The sequence below is a fragment of the Abrus precatorius genome, unplaced genomic scaffold (assembly GCF_003935025.1).
Source record: "Abrus precatorius isolate BTA unplaced genomic scaffold, Abrus_2018 Scaffold10, whole genome shotgun sequence".
Lineage (NCBI taxonomy): Eukaryota > Viridiplantae > Streptophyta > Magnoliopsida > Fabales > Fabaceae > Abrus > Abrus precatorius.
Window position 1 is genome coordinate 23,624,208 of NW_020874292.1, and position 12,420 is coordinate 23,636,627.

Here is a 12,420-nt window from a genome sequence, read left to right on the forward strand (position 1 = left end):
TCAAAACTCATTGGAACAGAGAATATTTCAAGAAAGAAAAAAAATAATATTTTAAGAATGACGCCGACTATTTAACTATTAAAGATATTGGTACAAAATTCATCAGTAATAATTAAATATATTTTTTTAATGTTATATACTACATTAAACAATAAATTAATATAAAATATTAAAAATTAAAAATTAAAATAAATATAAATTTTAAATCGATATAAAATTATATTTTATATTTTGAACAAGAAAAGTTAATAATAAAAAAACGAATAATAAAGATTTGTGTACATGGATTTTTATAATTTATCATTAAATTTTAATTTATTTTTAAAAATATTTTTAAATAAAAAACAAAAATTTTTACAAGTGACCAATTTAAGTTTGAAACTTTTATCACTGGTTCTAGAATCAGCCAATTTTTTGAGTTGAACGAGTCAAACAGTTGATCAGTTTCAAGTTCAGCCAGTGGAATCTAGGCCTATCCAAAAATACTAAGCTCATCCGTAACTGGCTTAACCAAAAGTCCAGAAGCAAACAAGGTCAGATCGGTTTATTTAGAGGAAACGCGGATCATTAAAAACGGGATTACGAGGGTAGGAGCGGACTAGAGTGAAGGGATTGACATACGAATCAACCCAACTATTTATTAAATTAATATTAGAAAAATAAAAAATTGCAACTGTAGAGACACATATTTAAATCTTCTTCTATTCCTCAGAATCACCGCATGCTGCTTTTTCTTTTTCTGTCTTTCCTTTCTTCGTCTCCATTCTTTGATTTCGTTTTTTTCGCTAGGGTTTTCACCCCTAAGGGCCGCATATTCTTAAGGGGAGGGTCGAGGGTCACCGGAATGTCACAGAGAAGTTGTTGCTGGAGAGGTCGAGGGATTCAAGAGTGGTGATTTGAGAGAAGGTCTGGCGGAGGCTGCGGCAGCTGGCGACAGCACTGCCGGAAATGGTGGAGTTGATGAGGTTGTAAGAGAGAATAAGAGATGAGAGAGAGAGGAAGCGATAGAAGGTTGCAGGGAAGGAGCCGGAGAGGGAGGTGTTATGAGTTTGATTGTTGGGGTCGAAGAGTTGGCGCCTAGCTTTGAGGAGAGAGAAAGAAGAGGAAGAACAAAATCAATTGAAACATCTTGGGACGGTGTAGTTTTGGAACTCCTAAGGTTTGTTACCGCTGGTTTTAGTTGGGCGTAGGGTCTACCTTTTAGAGTGTGCTGGTTTTGTCATTTGTGAGGAAGGAAAAACAGAAGAAATGAGAAGAACAGGGGGGAGTCATTGGCTCGATTCTCCAACACCCTTAACCCACAACCCATAGCCCGTTTAACCCAAATTTTTAAGTGGATAGTTACGGTTCCATGGGCCCACTTTCTAATTGCATTAACTTCAATTTGGGTGGTGTTATGAGAGACATTCCGAGGTTCATTTTCAGAACGAAGAGCCTTAAAATATAGGTGTGTGTCGTGGTACTTCAAATTTTTTTTATGGGTATGGTATCCAAAAAATTTAAAACTAATAAAAATGAAATATATATTAATTAAAAAATTACTATATATAATTTATTTAAAATTATATTATTTATATTATTTGTTATATAGTCTTATTATTATTATTATTATATATATATATATATATTAAATTTTTATTTTATTTTTTATCATTTTTTATAAATTTTAATATTGAATAAAATATAATCATATTTAAGCAATTTCTAATAATTATAAATAAAAATAGTTATAATATAATATATTAATATAATAATTAAATAATTGAATATTAATCATAATAAAATTAAAATATGAAAAATATATTAATATTTATTATTTTATTTTTAAATTTTAGTTTGTTTATTTTTTATTTTTAAATAAAATATAATTTTTATTTATTATAAATAAAAATAATTATAATATAATATATTAATATAATAATTTAATATTAATAATAATAGAATTAAGAATATAAAAAATATATTAATATAATAATATTATTTTATTTTTGAATTTTAATTTATTTAATTTTGATTATGTCTTTATCTAGAAATTTAACTATTTTTTAAAATGTTTAAATGTAACTAATATAATAATTTATTATTTAAACATGTATTTAAATATTATTAATTAAAAAATTTATGTACGGTATTCTTAAAATTTTTCAAGATATCACAGAATTTACTTAAAATATATGATAATTTTTTTTAAAATATACATTTAATTTTCATTAATGATTAAAAGAGTTAAATTTTTCTTAACTATCATTTATGAATATATGCATTTAACCAATCTAATCAAATATGTAAATTAATTCAGAAAAAAATATTTTAACTTAATCAATTATTATAATTTGAGTCATAAAAATATAATTATATTAAAGATCTGTTTGGTGGATATAATATAATAAAAAATAATAAAAATACTAGCGTTAGATACAAATGAGATAGATTAAAATTTTTATGTATGATTTAATTAAAATAATATAATATTATTTATCATGTCTAATTATAACTTAATTATATATTTGATGTATAAAATAACAACAGCTTGAAGAGTGAAAAAAAAGAGTTAACAAACAATCCATCAACTGAAAGAATTTAAAAATGAGTTTATGAAAAATTTATAAAAAATTTCCTCACAATTATAAACTTTTAAATAAGAATTACTATCAAATATTTTTATTTTCTTTTATCCCTTCTTTTTTTAAAATTAACTTCCAAACAAAATATTTAAAAAACATACTAAAATATAAAAAAAAATAATCTATAAAAATTATCATGTTATATTAGTTAAATAAAAAATAAATACGACAAATTTTTTATTATATTATTATATTTACTAAACAAATACTCACAAAAGAAATTATTTATTTCTATGTAATTAAAGTTGAATCTCTATGATCATGCCACATGGCTTCTGATGTGCTAAGTAGGCCAATTTCTTTCATTTTAAATATAATTTAATTTAATTTAATTTTTAAATCTTGATACATTTTATTAAATTATAGATATCTTTCTTTTTTTAGAAAATCTAAAATTCCTATTATCATAATTTGAGTTTATTTTTTAAATTTAAATATTGACAAATCATATTAATGATAAAAAGTTAATTTTAATTTTCATATTTTTATTCTCTTTTTAATAACTTTATTTTTTAAGTTTTAAAATGAAAAAATATTATTAATAATAAAAATATTCATTCTTTTTTTTTTAATCAGAGTTTATAAATCATCATACAACATTTCTTTAATCTTCTTATTGAATTTTTTTAATTCAATAATATTTATCTACTATATAAAAATAATAATTGAAGAAAAAAATATATATATATAGGTCAAAATCTTTAAAAAAAATGTATTTTTTCTTACATCTAAAAAATTACTTATTAAAAATTTGAAATTAGAACACCTTTGAAGAAAAAAAATTATAAATAAATCCAATCTATGTTATATAACACAGACCTGCAAGGCTGCAACCAAGTTTATGGCCGTCGATGTTGGTTCCACAAGGGAGTAAGGAGGGGCCACATGGGTTGGTATATACAGTGTTAGTGTTGTAACAGTTGTGCCCTCACATTGTCGCTACCCTTTATATTTGAACTGATTTTGTTTGTTTCTTCCTTTCCCCTGCATGGCACCGTCACTTGCCACTTAGCGTCCTCTTCTCTCCTCTCGTTTTCTTCTTTCTTTCAACACAAATCCAATTCCTTTTACTTTCTTCTCTGTTGAATCTTCGTCGTAACTCAAACACCCTTACCTCTGCTCTTTCTCTACAATTGAATTAAGCGATTGACAATCATCATGGCCTCATCTCCCGATAACAACCTGGAGTGGGATGCTGATAAAATGTAGGGTCTAATCTCTTTTGCCCCTTTTCATTCTCTTTTTTTGTTTTCTCTGTATATCTCGCTTATCTATGCTTAATTGATTTTGATCTTGAGTTCTGTAGACTTCAATTATATTTGCATGATTATATGATCAAAAAGGGAATGCACAGCGCTGCCAAGATTTTCAAGAAGGAAGCCCATGTTCCTAACAACCCCGTCGGTATGTCATATAAGGGTTTGTTTTGTATTGTTTTCTGAACTCCATTTTAACATTTTACTAGATATGTTCTCGGCCAAGGAAAATATTTTCAAATCTCACCGACTCACGTTGGCTATGTCAAATGTTTGATCTATTTTAAAAATAAATATAATAATAATTTTAAAAAAATACTGAAATTAATTTTGTATTATATTTTATTTTTAAAATAAAAATCAAATATGCTATGAATTATTTTTTTATAGATATATCATATATTCACACACACATGTGCACTCATTCTTTTAAAAGATTGTTCATTCTTTAATATTTTGCATATTTTGAAGTTGTGTTTAGAAGGAAAAGAGAGAGATTAGGAGAAAAATTAATCTTTATTTAAGAGTTACTCAATTAAAAGGAGAAAAGTTTAGAGATTTTTCTAAATCCTTTAAAACTCTTTTAACACTAGTTTTTTGAATTTTTCATTTGAAACTTTTTTAGAAATTTTCTTTCTTCCACTTTCTCATACTCTTAGACTATTAGGATTCTAATTTTCTTTTAAATATTAGTTTTTTAAGTGAAAATCTTTTAAAAATTTATAAAAAAATAAAAATATTTATTTTAAAAATATTTATTTTTAAAAAAATAAAAATATTATTTTTTATTTTTTATAAAATGAATATATATAAACAACATAAAATATAATAATATCATTTATATATTTATACTTAAACTCTTATCAGTTTTCTTTTTCAATATTAAACATGCAAATAAGAAATGAGTTTAACTTTCTTCTCCATCTTTTTTCTTTCTCTTTTTTTCTTCTCCTTTCAAACTCTTTTCTTTTTTCTCCTTTCAAAATCTCAAATAAACCTTAAACATTTTATGTTCTAATTATAAAAAAAAAAAAAAAAAACTCTACTATTTAGCTTGTGGTATGCGGGGGAGAGTAACCTTCCATCTTAGAGGGCTTTTTATTAATAAAAAATACATTAAAATAGTAAGTAGAATAGTTATATATTATGAATGTATTTAAATTTAATTATATATTTATTTATACTATATCATAAAACATATTTACATAACAGTTTAAATTTTTCTCGTAAATGTGATTATGTAAAGTTAAATACACTTAAAAAGTGATTTTTAACTTCTCTCAATTATAACTTAGAATGTAGCTTTTATAATTATTAAATGTTTTAGAGTATAATTTTCCCTGCTCAAACCACCGTCATGTTTGACTTCTAAACCAACAAAAGAGAAGTAAGTGAAAGAGAATGAAAAAATAGAAACATTTTAAGTTTGTAACAAAATCTCTATTGATTGATTTCAAAATAAAAACTTCCAATGGCCTTAATAACTATGTCAATTGGAATTAGGTTTAGATGGATAAAAAATCACTCAAAGTCGACCAACTAAATATATTTTTATCTTTTTTCTCACCCGATAAACTTAACTCTAATTCAAACTGAGTCTCACCATCTGCCCGTCACTAGACTGTCATTGCATCATGCATTACCCCTACACACCTCATCATGTTGGTATCAACAACATTACAACCATCATTATCAATCAAATCCATTACTACAAAACTATCGTTCCTATTTCAACTCCAATACGTCCATCTCGTACAAACTAAACATCATCACCACTATTATACTCCAAAATCATAATCGGTTCATCATCATTGTGCTTAAAACAAATCATAGTTAACATTAACCCTTTATCATGTTAAAATGCTAGTTACTATTTTACAATTTCCTTTATTATTTTGTCATATTGGTTGGTGTGTAACCACTCTATAAAATGAAGTTTAAAGAGGGGTTGTATGTGAAATCTTTCTTCAAGTGAATATCAAAAATTGGTTATATTACAACTACTCTCCAAGTGAATAATAAAGGATGATTATGCTACTCTACTCTATAAGTGATAGTTTTGAAATGTTTAAAATAATGTAATGTCAATAAAGGATTGTTTTGATATATTTCTTCATGAACCTCGTTAAAATAAGTTGAGAAAGTTATGAAAGGTGATATTTTTTATAATACCAAATAAGTTTTGTAAAAAGTTTTCTAAATTGTTCCTATGTGATGAAAAGGTTGTGATATCTATTTTTTTGGGTACATTTTAGTTATTGATGGGATTGTCTAAGATTGATAATACATTGCTTAGTATAATTAGTATTCATGTAATTCAATTTTGCTAATATTCTAAATATTTTTGGGAAATTGATTGACTTAGTATTAATATATTTGACTCATTTAGCTTTCTAAATCTTGCTGAATATTGATCGAGTACAGACATGAAATTTTTAGATTCAGTGATTGATTCTCCAGATGGATTCCTACATGAATGGTGGTCTATTTTCTATGATGTATTTACCTCTAGGCAAGGGGAGGATAAGGAGACCGGGTCAGGATCCTCTAGTAAGGTGGTGATGACTAAATGATAAATGTAGTCTTATTTTATGTTGTGTAATGTTTCATGCAGCTTAGTCATAAGCCACGAATTTTTTAAAATTTTAGGTCCCAGATGCAAGTAATGATGCCTCTCCTAGAATTCCTCAAATACCAATGAATGAGCCGAGATCCTCTAAACAGTTTCAAGTCAGCTCCAACTTTAACAACATGATGCCACAACCGGCTATTTGTTTAATACCTTCAATAATGTACGGTAAACAGCATCTTGGATATCTAGGAAAAAATATTGAACTAGGTTTACATGATCTTATCAAAGCAAATCACTTGAAGTTCTTATCAGGGACTTATTTAAGTAATTTACAAATATATTTTTATTTTTGAGTTTCTTGTGAGATTTGCTTTCACACTCAAGCAATTCCTTTTTCCTCTCAAAGCAACTTTACCATATGATTTTTTAATGTGATACAAAATAGTTTATATAATATTCTTTTTTATTTATAAAAACACACTACAACCGTGCTATTTCATATAAATGTAAAATGTTAACAACATTTTCAAAAATAAAGGATGTGTTAAGTTAAATTGAAGGAAGTGCATTCTTGTTTGTTGTTACTTTTTTAAATTGGTTTAACATATATGGAACGCTTTTTACTGGATTTCTTCCTATTGTTCTTGGTTTTGCCAGTTATCCATCACAAGATGTAAGCAAGCAAAACCAGAAGCAGGTCGCTAAGGTATGATCCAATTTACCAATATATAATAATTAGAATCACATACTTAGTGCATCGTCTAACAAATTTATTTTATTTATATTTTCAGGAAAGTGGAATTGGTATGTGTGTAAGGAGGGATACACTTCTGGACCCTCGAGATGTAATGCAAAAGATGACGTCTCCTTTAGAGGGACCTCATGAAAAAAGTATGTATTTTCCCTTTTACTCTAGAGTATGGAAAGCCTCAATATTTATTATACAATTTCCTTTTATTTTAATTGACAATTATTTATGACATTTACATTTTGATATAATATAAAAATCTATGCACGTTCTTTGACTCTTGTTATTTTTATTCTGTTTAAAAGATACAAATACAACATCCCACTTATAGCTTCTACCTTAATTTTATGTTCTCTGCGTGATATCTTAAATACACAAGTCGTTATCTTCAATTTTATGTTGATTCTACGAAGTTCATCTTGTTGAACTGAGAAGAACACTGCATTTTTTATGTTTAGAATGGAAGCATTCATATTAAAAAAAACATAAAAAATGCACATTTTTAACGTGATTCAATACTATTTGTTTGCATTTACAAATTTTTAATATAAATATTTTTTTATCAAATAAAATTTTTAAATCCTCTCGCATATAATTTTTGTATAGAAAAAAGTATAATTTTTCTCCATTTCAATAGGATGCAGAATGCCACGCTTTCTTTGGACATGTTTTAGAGTATTTTTCTTTAATACAATCTTAATTAAATGTACACCAAAGAAAATGATGCTTTGAAGTTATCATTTTCATGCTTCCAGATGGTCTTTTATATTTCTGTTGATCCCACAATTTAGTGTTGCTGTAGAATGCTATGAAAAAATAGTGTGCCAACTCTCTAATATCGATGCTTTAGTTCCATACATATGTAAATGATAAATTAATTAGTTTAAATATATTTTTTATCTTTAAATTTTTATAAAATTTTGATTTTAGTCTTTTAATCTTTAATTATTAATTTTTCTAAATTTAACTTTTTTTAGCTTGATAACGATGTGACTAGCTAGTATATTATCATGTGTCAATTTTTTTATGTGCCTTCACAGTGAGAAACCCAAAGTGATAAATTAAGTTTTACAGTCAAGTTTACAAAACAAATTCTCAAGTAAATAAGTGCATGCTACACTATGTTTTGGGATATTTATTTATTTTATTTTTATTTTTTGCAGAGATCAATGAACGTCTCAATCTAGTACCACTAAGTGGATGGCCAATAAATGTAGGTGATGGAGTATGCTTACGGAATATTTTGGACAAAAATAATTCCATGTGCATTAAAAAAAAAAATTCCTATAAACTTCCTTTAAGTGTTTATGAAAGTATACTATCTCATTTATTAACTGGAAATTGACCAACATTTCATAGAACCAGGTACTAACATCACTTTCGCAATCACCAAACTATCAACAACAATGTCATGTGTTGAAAACACAAAATCAGAACACATTCCTTGCTCAAGCACTTGCATGTACTCCTAAAAATCAGACCTTTGCAGTTCTTGGAAACCCTACCAATTTCAACAGTCAATATATGATGATTCCCAAGATTGAATCAAGTGATAAGGATAAACAGGTTGGTCGATTAATGTTCTACCATTTGATAATCCAAAACACACATTTGTATACCTATTTGGATTTCAAAGAATCTTAAATTTTGATAATAGTTCCAAATGAATTATCATGCAAGGAGAGCATACTTCACAATTTATACTTTTAGGATGGAATAGTTTATATAACAGGGGAGAAGACAAGAAGATTACTCAACGAAAATTAGTCGTGGGACCTCTTTGAGATATTTTTACAAGTATTAATCACCAATCTGCTTTCAGGATGCTAAGAAAAAAGGATTTTTAAGTAAAATAGTTGATACGTACAAATGTCTGCAAGCCTGTGCTATTTCCGTGATATGTGTGAAAATTTTTTAAGTGCATAAAATTTGCAAAGGGATCGGAAGAAGAAAAAGACCAATGCAATGGGCTTTGAATTGGACAGTAGTTTTCATGAAAATCCTTTAATTTGTATTTGATATAATTTGTGCATTTCTCTCTTAGAATTGAATAAGCTAATTTTTGTCATTAATTGAAAGTAGTGAAGAATATTTTCATCCCATTCAATATATATATACATTCTGATTGTTAAAGTTCTCTAAAATAGTTCATATGAATCTTATTTTTCTAGCTGTTGACTTTTTTGGTACAAACTAAGTTCATGAATGACACAGATGATAAACCAAATGACTAACACTGTAGAACATCAACACCAACGCGGTCAACAAATTCAAAGTCAGATCCCGAATGCTGAGGTATGTTATCCAACATTTTAAAATTGCAAATTATAACACTTTGCCTTGTTGGGGGCAAAAATGATTATTTATATATTTATTCTCAGAAAAATAAAAAGGGAAAGACATCAGTATCCTTGAGACCTGGAGAGAGTGCCCAGGTAGGTTGTCATAAACCTTAAAACAAATCTTAGAAATATTTTCATTAGTCCTACACTCAATAGTTTTGTTTAAAGTAATTGCCAATTTTGTTAATTCATTTTGTATTGGATTCCTAAATTGTTACTTTTTTTCCTCCAATTCTGTGGAATGCAAACAATAGAATTATGCGGATGAAGCAGATGGAAAACCTGAGGATGAAAATGTGGAGTCTTTCCTATCTTTTGAAAATGAAAATGCTGATCATAGAACTGCACCTTTCAGCAATCTGAAACGTATTTCTACAACATGCAAAATTGAAAATAAAGGTAATACACCCAAGACTATAAGAAAAGAATACTTTGTCTTGATGCAATCTGTGCATTAAATTAATAAGGCTTAAATATATTTTTATTTCTATATTTTAATGAAATTTTAGATTTTAGTTTCTCTATTTTTTTAATTCAACATTTTTGTAAAATTTCTAGCGATAATATGAACTAACTAAATGTGATTATTAGAGATCAAAAGTGATAGATTTAGAAAAATTAAACAATAAAACTAAAGAATATTTTAGAGAAAGTAAAATAAAAATCTCACAAACAGATAATTTAAAAAAAAATATTTTTATAATTAGAATTTATATAAACAACACCAATATCTTGGTTTCATAAGTAACATTATGCACCAAAATAGTTTATGCATAATCTAGTAAGTCTATAATAATTATTAAATTTTACAAAGGGGCCACTGCCCTAAACATTTTTGTTACATCTCGTTAATATCCCAAAGTCTACTACGCTAAGATACTTCTATTATGGTTATGTTATAATATTAATACTGATATTGGAAACTGAAGAAAGATGACAACCTCAAATAAAATTGAAATATAAGTAAAATATAATTAATTTGATATCAAAAGGTAATTTTGGCAATTATATTTATTAAATGCTTTATAATTTCAAACACGTTTCCTTTTGATAGGTTTTTCATTTGAAGAGGTTGGTTGCCTCCATTCAAGTAAAAGCAAGGTATTGTCTAGCCATTTTTCATCAGATGGAAAAGTGTTAGCAAGTGCTGGACATGATAAGAAGGTGATAAAATGTGATAAATTATCGCTGCCGAGGTGTTACTTTTTTGTTTAAAACCTAATGAAATTTATGACGACAGGTATTTCTTTGGAACATGGAAACTTTTGATTGTGCAACGACTACAGAAGCACATTCACTTCTTGTTACAGATGTTCGATTTAAACCAGGTTCAACCATATTTGCAACATCTTCCTTCGATAGATCTGTGAGATTATGGGATGCAGCCAAAGTACGTTGTTATTCGTCATACTTGTCCAAATTGTTTTCATATCTATTTCATAGGTTCAATGTTGTTTAGAATATAGATTATCTCTATCCTCTTATCTACCTGCTTTCAAGTTTTTTAATTTTGTTTATATTTTCATTCATTTTTTCCTTCCTTTTTGTGCGTATTTTGCGATCAATTTAGTATTGAACTGTCTATATGTTTTCTTGGTTTTGTAATATAGCCAACGAAATCAATGTTCAAACTTACTGGCCATGCTGAACAAGTAATGTCATTGGATTTTCACCCAAGAAAGGTGGACCTTCTTTGCTCATGTGATAGCAATGATGTAATTCGACTGTGGAATGTCAATCAATGTGTTTGCATGCATGTCACTAAGGTCAGTTTAAACTCTAAATCCTGATGTTGTTATTTGTCCAAGGAGTTGAGCTTTGCCAAACAACATAAAGAATATTTTTATTAATAAATTATCTGTGTTTTTTCATGGCATTAAATCAATTTATATTTTAATAATATAAAGCATCCTGCTGTATAATATGTTTAAACATTTGTTGTAAGAATGGGAATCCAATTACCAAATATTGATGATGATGCATTGCAGGGAGGTAGTAAACAAGTTAGATTCCAGCCTTTTTTTGGGAAGTATTTGGCTACTGCTTCTACAAATAATATCAAAGTAATTGATATTGAGACTAATAGCCTTCTGTTTAATCTAAAGGTAACTTTCAAGGTATTATTATGCTTACTATTATATCATGACTCCTATTTTCACTCCAACAGCAAGAATATATGATATATCTTGTCTGAATTCGATTTCCTCCTAGGGACATGTTAAAGATGTTATATCCATTTGTTGGGATAAAGGTGGAAACTATATTGCCTCTGTCAGTGAAGATAGTGCACGTGTTTGGTCTGTTGCATCGGATGGAAAATGTATAAGTGAATTACATTCAAACGGGAACAAATTTCAATCATGCATTTTTCATCCAGGATATCTTAACCTCTTAGTTATTGGCGGTTATCAGGTAAATTATTCATCCAATGTGATTGGTATTTTAGTCGATCCTTTCTGTATATTCCTAACAAAAATACAACAGTACGTACGTGCGCCCTTTCTTTTATTTATTTGAACTAAGAGATTAACACATTGTGTGGCAACGTTATCTTCAAGAATAAATATTTGTTATGCTTTAGTATTTGCATAATCCATGTTGCCTTTGCATTATATTGCTAACAATCATGTTAATAAACAAGAATCTAGCATTTGCTCGTCATGTTAATAATTATTTTGCGCAAGGAGCAAATACATTCTAATAAAGCAAATTTGTCTACAATTCATTGCAGTCCCTAGAATTATGGAGTCCAACAGAGAGCAGTAAAACATGGGCCGTTCCAGCACACAAGGGATTAATTGCTGGACTAGCAGATTCACCCAAAGAAGAATTGATTGCTTCAGCCAGTCATGATCACTGCGTAAAACTTTGGAAATGA

General features: G+C 27.5%; 1 protein-coding gene across 1 annotated transcript; it reads left to right on the forward strand.

Moving 5' to 3' along the window:
• Positions 1-3,782: 3,782 nt before the first annotated feature.
• On the forward strand, positions 3,783-12,420 carry LOC113852076 (transcriptional corepressor LEUNIG-like). Its single transcript, XM_027482332.1, has 17 exons — positions 3,783-3,829; positions 3,931-4,028; positions 6,305-6,435; positions 6,530-6,672; positions 7,110-7,158; positions 7,244-7,343; positions 8,364-8,425; positions 8,566-8,766; positions 9,415-9,495; positions 9,582-9,635; positions 9,797-9,941; positions 10,597-10,706; positions 10,783-10,932; positions 11,153-11,308; positions 11,531-11,647; positions 11,754-11,954; positions 12,274-12,420. Exons 1-17 carry the CDS (start codon positions 3,783-3,785, stop codon positions 12,418-12,420), a joined length of 1,992 nt encoding a protein of 663 aa, XP_027338133.1.

Coding starts and splice junctions, on each gene's coding strand:
- LOC113852076 (XM_027482332.1), top strand. CDS start 3,783: ATGGCCTCATCTCCCGATAACAACCTGGAGTGGGATGCTGATAAAAT. Junction 8,426..8,565: donor CAATAAATGTAGGTGATGGA/GTATGCTTACGG, acceptor TCATAGAACCAG/GTACTAACATCACTTTCGCA. Junction 9,942..10,596: donor ATGCAAAATTGAAAATAAAG/GTAATACACCCA, acceptor TCCTTTTGATAG/GTTTTTCATTTGAAGAGGTT.